This window comes from Nannospalax galili, unplaced genomic scaffold (genome assembly GCF_000622305.1).
Source record: "Nannospalax galili isolate Female #2095 unplaced genomic scaffold, S.galili_v1.0 scaffold622, whole genome shotgun sequence".
In the NCBI taxonomy this organism is placed as follows: domain Eukaryota; kingdom Metazoa; phylum Chordata; class Mammalia; order Rodentia; family Spalacidae; genus Nannospalax; species Nannospalax galili.
In genome coordinates, this window is record NW_008348570.1 from 204,172 (window position 1) to 219,230 (window position 15,059).

The 15,059-nt window shown below is 39.3% G+C and overlaps 1 protein-coding gene across 2 annotated transcripts in view; it reads right to left on the reverse strand.

The window, feature by feature from the left end:
• Positions 1–15,059, reverse strand: part of Sos1 (SOS Ras/Rac guanine nucleotide exchange factor 1) — a 142,678-nt gene that overhangs the window by 79,832 nt on the left and 47,787 nt on the right. For both annotated transcript variants that reach the window (XM_017801204.2, XM_008845509.3), the window contains exon 2: positions 3,202–3,327. In XM_017801204.2, coding sequence (XP_017656693.1) covers positions 3,202–3,327 — 126 coding nt within the window. The remainder of the gene's footprint in view (positions 1–3,201; positions 3,328–15,059) is intronic.

The following is a 15,059-nucleotide window of genomic DNA, read 5'->3' on the forward strand; positions in this document are numbered from 1 at the left end:
ACCAGTTGTAGAAATGGGGATTGTAATTGACATGAGTATTCTTGTCCTATTTGGTTAAGAATAGGCTTGTGGATGTATACACATATGTTAAGCAGATACTTGAGTTATTCTTTTTTTGAATGTGTAACTGAGCTAAGTGTTAAGTGGTTAAGTGTTGTGAACCTATATGATTATATTGGGTTATGAGACGCTTAAGGACTAAGCATTCCTCGAAGACCTTATCACCTAGTCTTAAGATATATAATGCACTGGTCATTGTATGATGGAACAGTTATATCATGTTAGGTGAAATTATGACCTCACCATTGTTTTCATTTGAAAATTAAGCATGACATAGAGAGATGCTATTGGGTATCAAGTTGACAAGGGATGGACTTGTGATGGCTAATCCTGGGTGTCAACTTGACTGGATATGGGATTAACTGAAATGAAAGCGATCTTCTTGATTGGATCATCTGAAGCTGGAAGACACACCCTAAATGTGGGTATTACCTTCTGATGGCAGCCCATATAAAAGGCCAAGGCAGAGGAGAACGCCATGCTTCTTGTTGCTTGCCTTCTCTCTCGCTGGTGAACTCGTCTTGCTGCTGTAGACTGAAGACTAGCTGATCTTCTGGAATCTGTCAGACCTTCAGCGCCAGATTGGGACTACTGAGACACCCAGCCTTGTGGACTGAGCAACTACGGATTCTCAGCCTCTCCAGTGTAGTGCAGCCATTGTTTGACTACTCGGATTCTATCCTGTGAGCTAAGCTGATAAATCTCTATACATATATATTCATTCTACTGGTTCTGTTTCTTTGGAGAATCCTGACTAATACAACAACCCTATCTCTTTGGGGAGAAAAATACCAGCATAAAACATATAAAATAATTTTAAGAGCTTGAAAAATCAGGGAACTTACTACTTTTTGTTTTTGAGACAGACTCTCACTATATAGCCCTGGCTGCCTAGAACTCACTATGTACACCACGATGGCCTCAAACTCACAAAGATCCACCTGTCTCTGCCTCCCAAGTGGTGAGATTAAATGTCTGTGCCATCACACCTGGCTTATTATTACTTTTGGAACAAAGCTCTGTAAGTATAGTTTTTTTTCGGGGGGGGGGGAGCGGTTTTTTTGAGACAGGGTCTCCATTGTAGCCCCAGCTGGCCTGGAACTCACTAAATAGACTAGGCTGGCCTTGAACTCACAGAGATCAGCCTGCCTCTACGTCCCAAGTGCTGGGACTAAAGGCATGTGCCACCATGCACAGCTTTAAGTATAGATTTAAAGTAACAAATCCTAATAAAACAGAAGATTTCCTGATAAAATAATCTAAGACACCATTTATTAGAGTCTGAACTTGTGTGTCCCTCTCAAATTCATGCTGAAACCTAATCCCCACTGTGGTGGTACTGGGAGAGGGGCTTTAGGAGGTCATTTGTTCATGAGGCCTGTTGTCCTCCAAATGGGATAAATGCCCTTACAAAAGAGGCTTGAGGAAACCACTTCTTCTGCCATGTGAGAACACAGAAACAGGGAATAAGGCTTTATCGACACTATCTGCTCGCATCTTGACCTTGGATTTCTCAACTTTCTAAGGTTATTTTGTTATAGCAGCTTGAACATACTAAGATATCATTACACTCACTTCAGTATCTTCCCACCTCTATATTCTTACATAAATATATTTTAGGGTCTAGTATTGTAGCTCAAGGCTGTAATTTGTAATTCCAACTCATGAGGACAGGAGGATTAAGTACAATTTAAGCCAGGCTGGGCAATATAGTAAGCTTCAGGTAGCCTTTAGACCCTGTGTGGTTATGACTTTTATAATATGGACATGTTCTGGACAAATGATTTTTACTAAACCTTGCAACCAAAAAATTAGTATTACCGTAGCTTGTTTTTAATGTAGACAAACTTGCTTAAGCCTTGAGCTCCTCTTGTAACTTTAACATACACCTTTAAATCCCTCATGGCCCTTCCTTGCCCTTGACCCAGATTAATGTATGAGTGTCTATATGTTTTACATATCAACCACTGCAAACAGCTGGTATCTGTTGAAAGTATAGATTATTCCACTTGTGTTGCAACAATAGATGAGATTAGATTAACGACATCTGTTTGTGGCTGTATGCGTGCTGTCCTAGGTCAATAGAGTCTGAAGGGACATAATTCTCTGATAAGACAGTTCCTCTTTTACTTCCCCATTTCACACTGGATGTAATGTTTCAATAAAAGAAAAGAGGGAGCCCTTGTTTGAGAGCATAATTCTGAAAGTAGTCAGAAGAAACAAGTGCTCAAAGCAGTTTAGGTCTCTTCTTGGCTAAATGGATGTTAAGAGCCAGGTTATTTTCATTCAGGCTACCCTGCCTCAAAATAAATAAACACTAAAACTTACATGCATACATACCCTTCCAGAAATGGTAAAGACAAGGGCATTAGAATATTAATTTTTTAAAAAATATTTTATTAGCCAGGTGTGGTGGTACAAACCTTTAATCCAAGCACTTGGGAGGCAGAGGCAGGCAGATCTCTGTGAGTCAAGGTCAGCCTGGTCTACAGAGTGAGATCCAGGCCAGCGGGAGCTACAGGGAGACCCTGTCTCAAAAAGAAAAAAACTATTATTATTATTTTATGTGTATGAGTGTAGCATGTGTATAAGTTCAACCAGGTCGTGCAATGCCTATGGAGGTCAGAAGGGTGCATGGGATCCCCCTGGGGATTCATCCTCTCCCTCCCTCCCTCCCTCTCTCTCTCTCTCTGACTTTTTGAGATAGGGTCTCCTTGTAGACCCAGCTGACCTGGAACTCACTATTAGACCAGGCTGGCCTCAATCTCAGAGATCGGCCTGCGCCTGCCTCCCAAGTGCTAGGATTAAAGTCGTATGCCACCAGGCCCGACTCCAGTCCCTATGACTTTCTGAAATGTTAAGGAAATGTTTTTAGAATGAAATATTTGGATATGTACTCTCAAAGGTATGAACAGACCATTCTAGAAGCATCATCAAGTTGTTCATTTTAACTTTTAAAAGTAGTCTGAAATAGTTTTATACTAAGACACATACAAGCTATCATATACTCAATAGAAAGTTTAAGGAATTCACCATATATATATGAATTGAACTGAAGAGTGCTTTTCTTGTCAACTGGTATTGTACCAAACACACAGGGTAGATATACAGAAAGTAAATATAAAGCAAAATCTGGCATACCTCTACATCTGAAGCACTCCGGGGCTGAGCTTGGCAGAGCATATTTAATAACTGCAAAATTAATTCTTCAACATACTGAAGAGCATCATCATTAGACTCAAGAGTAGGATGAACTTGCCCCTGAACCTGTAAATAAAAAGTGAGGTAATTAAAATGTAGATTTGTTTCACCTAATTAAAAAAAACTTCAAAATAATTTAATGTGGGTTTATACTAAGGAATATGGACTAGCTTGCAAATACACGTTGAATATTGTCCAAAAGGCAGAACATCTCAACCTCTGTTATCAGTCACATGTACTATTCATGCTATAAATAGCCTTTGGAGATCCATTTACCTATGTAATTTTGTTATTTTTTTGTTCACTGCAGTTGTAATGAAATGTAGAAATGGGAAGGTGAAGAGGCTAAGGTGGTGATAAAATATACAGTTTATGTGGGATTCCTACCCAGAACCAGTTAGTCCATTCATTCAACATCCTACTTGGGCAAAATTAACCTCTTATGGGTCCTCTCTTCCTTGTTTAATTCTACATTCCCTACTTGATGACAAAATCCGAGAGGTGTCTCATCTGCTCACTAGTGAGATCTCCAGCATCAAGCACTATGCAGAGCACACATAATACAAATTTAATAAACGTTTGTAAATACCAAATCATCTTACATCAAAAAAAAAACACACAAAATGGGGGCCGAGGAGATGGTTCAGAGGGTAAAAGCACAAGCCTGATGACCCAAGTTCCAGCAACATAAAAAGCTGGATGTCGTGGCACATCTGTAATCCCAGCACTCCTAGAGCAAGACGGGAGGCTGAGACAGGAGAACTGCCAAGTAGCTGCTGGAATACGCAGCACAGCAGTAGGAACAAGACTCTGCCTCAATAGAGTGAAAAGGAAGAACTGTCTCTAGAAAGTTGATGACCCCTGACCTGCACATGAACATGCACACACTCACATATACACACATAAATACATAAATGGAAAAAAAGCACACAAAATAAAGACACTTTGACAACTTGTGACTTGGTCTACCATACCATGAGAAAATGGATAATCATTTAAGTCTTCGGTTTTCCATGACTTTTTTCAGGCTGTTGGCCTCTATAAAGCTTGCATTTTAGTAAACAGCATAAGTCTTTATTTGCATCTCTTTATCACTATGAATCAAAACTATTCCTCACTAAATAAATGGCAAGAAAAGTCACTCATTACTGAAGATAATGTTTTAAGACATGTATGTACTGAGCAAGCACATTCAGTATGGTATACCCTATTATACCTCACTCATTAGCTGAGAGGATAACAGCTTCCTTATGGGGGAAACTGCTATAAAAAGTATACTATATGATTGTCTAAATATATATTAAAAGTTCATATATATGCATGTCACATACTTTTAAAAGGCAAATAATATTCTAGCAACTCAGTGCTGCATGAAGGTGTACTACATAGATTATGAGGTTTAAAACCAAAACAGTTTCAGAGGTGAAAAGCCATGCTCCAAAGACATTTAACCATATTCAATATATTAACTACCAACTAATTATAATTTGTTTGCACATCTTTCAACTGTAATAGATTACTATAGACAGGTAAAATAATGGAGAGCTAGAGATTAAAGGTTTTGATTCAGTCCTTTGCATTTACCATCTGAATAATGTGTGTAGGTACTGAATCTGATAATCCACTCTTCTTTACATTTAAACATGATGGAATCACCCTTTTTTAAAAACCCTAGAACACGTTTTACTTTTTAGCTGATTAATTTTCATCTAGCAATGAATCTTAACACATCCAGGAGCTCTTCTATTTCCATGCAGCTATCATGTCAAGTTCTTTTCTAGAAAATATTAGTGAGGGGGCTGGGAAGATGGCTTAGTCAGTAAAGTGCTTGTTATACAAGCAGGAGACCTGAGTTTGGGTCCCCAGCATCCGCTTAAAAAAATGCTGGGCACAGTATGCACCTGTAATTACAGCACTGGGGAAGTGGAGCAGGAGGATCTACAGTGAGTGAGAGGCTCTGTCTTTAAAAATACTAGAAGGGGCTGGAGAGATGGCTCAGTGGTAAGAGCGATGATTGCTTTTCCAGAGGACGGGGGTTCTGTTTCCAACACCTACATGGCAGTTAATAACCATCCAGTTCCATAAGATCTGACACCCTCTTCTCGCCTCTATGGTTTTTTTTGTATGCACAGGTACACTTACATACAGGAAGGCAAAACACTCATATACGTAACAATAAATGAAACCAAAAAGTTAAAATAAATACATAAAAATAAGTTGGAAAAGCAATTGAGGAGAGCATCCTGTTGACCTCTGCCCTTCACATGCATGCATACATACATGCACATACATGTACATCTACCCATATACCTATGTGCCCACACATGTACCCATATGTACATGCACACTGCCCATACATATTCATTCCCACATGCACATATACACACCATGTACATATATATATATATACATACACACACCACTGTCCATATATATCCATTCCCACATACATGTACATGTACACTTACCCATACACATGCTCCACACATGCACACACACAGAGTATTAGCAACATGATCTATTCTAGTTCTTTGACATCTTTGCTACTTTTTCTGTTTCCCTATAGTGTTCTGTATTTTTTTTTCACCTCTCCAAAGTGTCTGTTGCTTCTTGCTATACTTTACTCCAAATAATCTTATGTCTGTATTTTCTTTTTCTTAACATAAAATGTTATGTTATTGAATTTTTTGGATTTCACACAATTCATCTTAATCATATTTAGCCCCCGCATCTGCACCCCCCATAGCCCGCTCACAGGACTTCATGTCTACATTTTCAACTATCACTTGGATAACCTCAAGACTATCCCCATCTCCCCTGATTTTAACCACCATATTTCAAAAAGTGGAAGATATTTCCCACTTATTCAACCAACATGTCAAATTTAACACTAAAAGCTGTAAGAGTTAAACAACAAAAACTATCTCATATACAGAAGGTATTTAATATTCTCAAATATATTTATGTACATATGTGTGCTTGTGTATATATACGTGTGTATAGATATACATATATGTGAATGAAAAACAGTATATGGCAGTAGGTGTACTAAGATGTAATTCTGAAAAATGTACTAAAACTAAGAGTTTACATTTTTGTTCAATGTCCTAGCATCACATAAACTATAGTTGTAGATTTACAAAATCACTAACTTTTTTTAAAAGCAAAGGGGCTTAAAGTTACTTAACCCAGTCCCTCAATTTATCCGAGGTAAAGGAGATACTTTGCTAACTACTAAGTGATCCCATTGGGAACTACTTAGTATTGAACCTGAGCATCCTGGTGTCTAGGCTAGAGCTATTTCAAAAACTCTCTACAGTCCAATGAGTACCCTAGCGAAGCCACAAGGACAGAAAATGAGTACCCATGGACATGATTACTGGTGGGCTTGTAAACAAAACTTGAAGTATGGTGTCCTACTTTAATTAACACTGGCAAATCTGTTAATGTGAGAAGGTAAAAATGTCACTGATTACCTGAATGATTTGATGGATATAAATTGTTGATAAATATAACTTCATTTCCAGTTACTCTTCAGTTTATCTGAAGTAATCTGAATCATTCCCAGTTTGTTGAAACAAATTCACACTGTTCTCTATGCCTGCCATTCATTCTCTTATCCTTTTACCTATTTTACCTATTTGACTTTCAAAATTCAGATTTCACCTCATTCAAGACCTTTTCCTTTCTTCCTCTCTCCCTCTGTCCCTCCTGTGTAACAGAGTCTCTGCCTCCCAAGTGCTGAGATTAAAGGCATGCACCACCATGCCCAGCAAGGGTGTGTTTTGATGTAGTCCCAGGGTGCCTCAAACTTACTATGTAGCTAAAGATGACCTTATACTTCTGATCTTCCTACCTCTACCTCCAGAGTATTAGGTTACAAGCACGCATACAATACTGGGGATCAAATCCAGGGCTTCATGCATCTAAACAAGCACTCTACAACTGAGCTACACCCCAGTCCTTATTTCTTTCTAATGCAGAATTAACCTCATTCACTTTATTTTTTTAATTTAATTATTTTTTAGTCCCTTTTAGACAGGGTCTCCCTGTAGCCCCAGTTGGTCTGGAGCTCACTATGTAGACCAAGCTGGCCTTGAACTCACAGAGATCTGCCTGCCTCTGCCTCCCAAGTGTTGGGATTAAAGCGTGCACCACCATATCTAGCTCACTTATCTGATGCTAATAAATAATATATATTCTCTCTCTCTCTCTCTCTCTCTCTCTCTCTCTCTCTCTCTCATGCTCTCTCTCTCTCTCTCTCTCTCTCTCTCTCTTTCTCAACTGGTACCTATACAGGAATGAGTCAAACATAATAAATGCTTATGTTATGGGCTTTATGTTCTGCTCTGTGCTAATCCCCTACTCTAAGCACCACAGTTTGATAACTGAGTTTATCATAATGAGCTGCAATCTTATGTCCTCTATCTCTCCAAGTGGACAGAGATGTTCCAATCAGGCAAGGCCTTGTTCATGTATTTATAGTGGTACCTATACAGGAATGAGTCAAACATAATAAATGCTTATGTTATGGGCTTTATGTTCTGCTCTGTGCTAATCCCCTACTCTAAGCACCACAGTTTGATAACTGAGTTTATCATAATGAGCTGCAATCTTATGTCCTCTATCTCTCCAAGTGGACAGAGATGTTCCAATCAGGCAAGGCCTTGTTCATGTATTTATAGATTCATTTTCTCCTTTCTTTTTATTCCAAACCTCTGGCATTCAAGAATATTTAAAGCTTCTGTTTTATAAAGGTGAACGCAAAAAATACTTTTCTTGTAACTAAGATTGCAAAGGGTTGGCAATAAGGCTAGAGATTTGGTTTGATTTCAGGAACATACCTCTAAGCACAAGCTATTCCATATATGATGTCAGTCTGAATTAAAATAGACCTTTGTTGTGTAGAATCAGATTCATTATATACAATCACAGCAGTGAAATGCAATGACTAAAAACAACTTGGTAATTTTTGTAATTCTAGCACATACAATTCAAATGCTGATTAAATCTGGTACTCTGTGTAAAAATGTTAGGAATTCAAGTTTAGACAGTTCTATTCAGTTACTAAAAGTCAATAAAATTGTAGATAAGTCAAATAGAGAATTACTTAAACAGAAAATGATGCAAATGCCAAGTGTTCTTCTAAGCTTCTGTATACTAACTTTTATCATATTAGTCTGGCAAATTAGAATCGCAAAAATGATTTACACAAATGACCAATAAATTGTTTTATTTTCATAAGAAACAAAACTTCAAGCCCTCAGACTGAAAAACACAGGTATTGGTCCATGCTTAAAAGTCAAAGAAAGTACCAACTCTTAAATTTACATCTTCTTTCAAGGAAGATGCTGATACTATATTTCATCTAATGTAGATGGAAGAAAAATACGTTCCTTCCATAAGAGAGTGTTATAGCTAAAATACTCCATCACATCAAAAACTAGGGCTCAGGGGTCGGGGTGTGGTGGCCCATGCCTTTAATCCCAGCACTTAGGAGGCAGAGGCAGGCAGATCTATGAGATCACAGCCAGCCCGGTCCATGTAATGAGTTCCAGGTCAGCTGGGGTTACAGGGGAGACCCCATCTCAAAAAACAAAACAAAACAACAAAGGGCCAACCCAACAAAAAACACACAGAAAACACAAAACATAACAAAACTAGGACTCAAATATATTTAATATGTCAAATGATCTTGTGTAAGACTATACAAAAGTTTATCCCGACAGGTCTTTTGATAGCAACTTGATCCCATCTATAGCTGATATTTACTGAAACTGTGTATTGTGTATATTTTATGGCCAATGACAATAAGAACTTAGAAATGTATTTAAATAGATGTGGGTTTTCCTTTAAATGTAGTTTTCAAAAACATTACATTTTACACTACTGACATAAATTTTATAGACATTTTTAGAGGGGTTTTTTACCCCATGATTATTGTTAGTAAAAGACACAGCATTAAACTGACCATGCTGACCCAGGAAGCTGCACTTCTGTGGCAGGAAGGACTTCCATGCTGTTGTACAGTCTCTACATCATTGAGTTCCATTAAACACCAACTTTTCATTCCTCCCTCTCCCCCAGCCTCTCGCAACTAGCACTCTATTTTCTGTCTCTGAATTGGCCACTTAAGTGGCATTGTATAGTATGAGACTTGCCTTCCCTTTTAAGGGTGAATTATATTCTAGTGTATATCTATACCACATTATATTTACTCATTCATCTGTTGATGGACACGGGTTATTTCCACGTTCTAGTTATTACAAGCAGGGCTGCTATGAACATGGATGTATAATCTGAGTCTCTGCTCTCTGTTCTTCTGAATATATACCTAGAAACAGAGTTGCTGTATTAGATGACAATTTTAATTTTTTGAGTGATCAGAGAAATCACTATAATTTTACAGAGCTGTGGTCCCATACATAAGAGTTTTACATCCTTGCTAACATTTGATATTTTCAGCTTTTTAATACTGAGCATCCTAGTAAGTATGAAGTGGTACATCACTGTGGCTTTTTAAAAAACATTTTATTTATTATTTTTATTTTATGAGTATGCATGTACTGCCTGCATGTAGGTAAGTGCACCCATGTTGTGCAATGCCTGTGGAGGACGCTGTTGGCTGTCGGATCCCCTGGAACTGGAGTTATGGACAGTTGTTAACTGCCATGTGGGTGCTGGGATTCGAACCCAAGTCTTCTGCATTAACAGTCAGAGCCATCTCTCCAGCGCCGTCACTGTGGCTTTTATAGCTCCTTAACGTTAACTAACGTTCAGCATCTTTTCATATACTTGATATGTGCATTTTCTATGAAGAAATTGTCTATTCAATTCTTTGCCTATTTTGTTTTTTTGTTTTGAGTTGCAGATATATCTGTCCTTTTGTTTTTGAGACAGAGTCTCCCTGTAGCCCCAGTTGGCCTGGAATTCACTTATCTCACAGACTCCCCTAACTCTGCCTCCTTGAGTGCTGGCATCAAAGGTATGCACTGTCACATTCAGCATTTTATATACACTAAAAAAATATTTATTGGAGGCTAGTGAGATGGCTCAGGAGTTAAGAGCACTGACTGCTCTTGCAGAGGACCTGAATTCAACTCCCAGCACCCACATGGCAGCTAACAACAGTCCATAACTCAAGGGGATCCAACACCCTCTTCTGACCTTGGTAGGCACTGCACAACACAGGTGTACTTATATTCACGCAGAACACTCATAAAAAAATAAGTAAGAATTTAAAACGTATTTGTTTTTATTTTATGTGTATGCGGGTTCTGCCTGCATGCACTGCCCACAAAGGTCTGAAGAAAGAAGGCATCAAATTCCCTGGAACTGACAGCTGTTAGCCATCATGTAGGTGCTGGGAACTGAACCTGGGTCCTCTGCAGTAACAGTCACAGCTCTTAACCACTGAGATGGCTTTCCAATAATTTAAGTATAATAAATGAAAATATTCCACTAAGGGATATAGAGATGACTCAGTGGTTAAGACTGTATACTGCTCTTGCAGAAGACCCAAGTTTGGTTACCAGCACCCATGTCAGATGGCTCACAACTGCCTAAACTCTAGGGAATCCGAGGCCTTTGGCCTCCATTGGCACCTATACTCATGTACACATAACTGGGTGGGCAGGCAGGGTGCATGTGCACACACGCGCGTGCGCGCGCACACACACACACACACACACACACACACACACGGGGTGGGGATGACTAAAAATTTTTTTAAATTTTTCTTTAGCTGGATATGGTGGCGCACGCCTTTAATCCCAGCACTTGGGAGGAAGAGGCAGGCGGATCTTTGTGAGTTTGAGGTCAGCCTGGTCTACAAAGTAAGTTCTAGGACAGCTGGGGCTCCAGGGAGACCCTGTCTCAAAAAGACAAAAAAAAAAAAAAAAAAAAAAAAAAAAAAAAAAAAAAAAACTAAGAAAAGAAAATAGGGCTGTAGAGAAGGCTTAGCAGTTAAAAGCACTGACTGCTCTTCCAGATGACCAGGGTTTGAATCCCAGCACCCACATGACAACTAACAACTATCTGTAACTCCAGTTTCAGGAAATCTGATGCCCTCTTCTGACCTCCATGGCATTGCACGACACAGATGGACTTACATACATGCAGGCAATATACTCATACACATAAAATAATTTGAAAAAAATTTTTTTAAAGAAAATACTTCACTGAAGAATTAATGAGAGGCCAGACATGGTCACACATGTTGGTCTCAGCATTTGGGAGTCAGAGGCAGGACAATCTCTGAGGTAGAGGCCAGTTTGGTCTACATAAGTGAATTCTAGACCAACTGGGACTACAGGGAGATCCTGTCTCAAAAAACAAACAACAACAACAACAAAAGAATTTTATTGACCATGATGACAATTCTTTTAAGAGACAATCACCAGATTCAATTAAAGATGCCACTTCTTGAATTTTAAGCTATCCTTAAGGATTTGTTGGCTTCTATCCTGACAGTTCATTTTATCTTCAATAATTACTTACAGATTCTATAACATTTTATTTGCTATTATTACCGTATTTTATAGAATCAAAAAGCAAGGGAATCAGTCTATATGGATTCCTAGTTGTCTGATACATGAGTCTTCCAAGTGTACTCAGGAATCCCTAGGGTAAACTACCAGAAAACACTGTGTTGAATTCTGATGAATCTTTAATAGCCCTTTCTAGCTAATATCTCTCTAAAGAATTGGAAAGGCTTTTAGGTTATATTCTATCATGTGGAAGATCTGAGCCTAGATCTTCTAATTTATTTATTCATAATTTATTTCTTGTATGCACTGCTTGCTGTGAGTGGTGCCACATATGCAAGTGTGTATGCAAATGTGCACACATGCAGAGGCCAGAGTAGAACATTGGGTTTCTTGCCTTAGTATCTTGAGGCAGGGTCTCTTCCTAAACTGGAAGCTTACCATTTTGGCCATGCTGGCTGGCCAACCAGCTCTAGAGATCTGCCTGTCTCAGCTCTCCAATGCTGGGATTATAAGCACCCACAGTCATACCTGACTTTTTACATTGGTTCTTGGGATTTGAACTCAAGTCCTAATGCTTGCAGAGCAATCACACTTACCCAATAAGCCATCTCTCCTCAGCCCCTACCTTTTATTTTTAAGCATAATGAGAGAATCTGAAATGAAGCTGGTATTCTCAAAAACCTTTACCATGGCTCATCTCCTTCTGCTTCCCTGGGCCTGCACGACCCAAAGGCCTCTTGCCAACCCACAGGTCTCTCTCCAGGGTAAATCTGAACGCACCCGAAATCAAACACGTGCTCAGCGCCTTGACTCCCCCAGCCTCATTCACCCTCCCATCTCCCCAGCCCGTCTCTCCTTCTAGACTGAGTCCTGTCCCATTCCTTGTCTTGGCACCCCAGACACCTGGGGAACCACCACTGCTTCCTGATCCTTTGCATCCAGACCAACCCAGTTCCTTCTCAGGTCCCCAGTAGCCCTCTGGGCCTGGTCCTGCCCTCACCTCCCTCTGCTTCCCTGGGTCTGCATGACCCGCCAGCCTCTTTCTGGATGCCAGGGATGACCTTTCCTCTTCCTGGTCCTTTGCATCCAGACCAACCCAGCTCCTCAGTGCAGTCCTCAGGAGCCCATGGGGCTGCTTCCCACCCCCATCTTCCTTTGCATCCACCAGCTGCCCTAGACCAGCATCTTTCCTGAGCCCGGCTCCCAGGGTAGTCCAACCCCAAAATGCTTGAGGGCAAAATGTTTCCTGGAGGGAACCAGACTTTAGGATAAAGACTGAGAGCATCTGATCCTCATCTGACTTGGGCTTCCGTGGGAACTCCTGAAGACAAAAGCAATCTGGCCACTCCAATATAATATCAAAAGAGAGAACTGGAAGCTTAGGCCATCCAGCTTTTCATGCCCAAAAAGTAAACCACAAAGGCACATAAAGTTTACAAATGTTTCCTGGAGGGAACCAGACTTTAGGATAAAGACTGAGAGCATCTGATCCTCATCTGACTTGGGCTTCCGTGGGAACTCCTGAAGACAAAAGCAATCTGGCCACTCCAATATAATATCAAAAGAGAGAACTGGAAGCTTAGGCCATCCAGCTTTTCATGCCCAAAAAGTAAACCACAAAGGCACATAAAGTTTACAAAAAGAAGCAGACCTAAACTTGAAGACTTAGTCTCACACAAGAACCAGAAACTACAAAAGAAATTCACACGTCAAAATGAATGAATTCAGAAAAGAGCTACAAATATTGAGGATTACTCAGGCTGAAATGAAGAAGGAAGTAAAACACTCAGTAAGCCAATTAGAAACGACAGGAGAAAGCCTCACCAATAGGATGAATTAAATGGAAAACAGAGTATCAAGACTGGAAGATAAAGTGGACAAACTAGACCACTCAAGCAAAGATTATGAAAAATTTAAGAAATCACAAGAATGGAATATGCAGGAATTGTGTGACACCATAAAAAGACCAAACTTATGAATCATAGGCTACAGTAAGGAGAAGAATCCCAAGATAATGGCATGGACCAGATCTTGAACAGAATCATGGAAGAAAATTTCCCCAAATTAAAAAAAGACATGCCCATACAAATACAAGAAGCATATAGAACACCAAACAGAACCAGAAAAGAAACTCTCCATGGCACATCGTAGTAAAAACACTAAACATACAAAACAAATACAATACTGAAAGCTGCAAAATAGAAACAAGTCAAATACATAGGAAAACCCATTGGGATTACAACTGACTTTTCAGTGCAAACTGTGAAAGCCAGAAGAGCCTAGGCCAAATTATTCCCAGTTTTAAATGACCACAGATACCAACCCAGATTACTATACCCAGCCAAAATATCTATTATAGTCGAAGGGGAAAGAAAATCTTCCATGAAAAATATAGGCTGAAGGAATTCATGTCCACAAAACTGGCCCATCAGAGAGTTCTGGAAGCAATACAAAGAGGCAAAGAAAAGAATGACTATACCCAAGGGGTTGCGGAAAGAAATTCAATGAAGTACTAACTGTGGAAAAGTAAGCTATATCAAGAATGCAAACAGAAATAAAAATGACAGGAGTCAATACTCATCTTTCATTAATAACTTTAAATATTAATGACTGAACTCCCCAGTCAAAAGACACAGACTAGGTGAATGGATTAAGAAACTAAACCCATCTTTTTGTTGTCTACAAGAAACTCATCTCACTTTCAAGGACAGATACTATCTTAAAGTGAAAGGATGGAAAGAAATATACCAAGCAAATGGTACTAAAAAAAAAGCAGGCGTAGCAATTCTAATATCCGACAAAAGAGACTTTAAAACTAATCAGAAGAGATAAAGAGGGCCACTTCATTCTGATCAGAGGAACCATAAATCAAGATAATACAATCATGAACATATATTCACCAAACTCTGGTGCACCCAACTTCATAAAACAATACTACAGGACTTTAAGACCCAAATTAACCCCAACTCATTAATAGTAGGGGACTTCAATACCCCACTGTCTCCATTAGATAGGTCCACAGGGCAGAGAGTTAACAGAGAGACATCTGAATTAAACAATACCATGTATCAAATGGACTTAATAGACCTCTACCAAGAATTCCACCCAAGCACTAAAGGATGTACTTTCTACTCAGTACCCCATGGAACCATCTCCAAAATCGACCATACACTGGGGCACAAAACAAACCTCAATAAATACAAAAAGACTGAAATAATTCCATGCATTCTATCAGACCACATGCAATAAAGCTTACAATCAACACCCGAAGAAGCCCTAATCACCACATGAACACATGGAGATTAAACA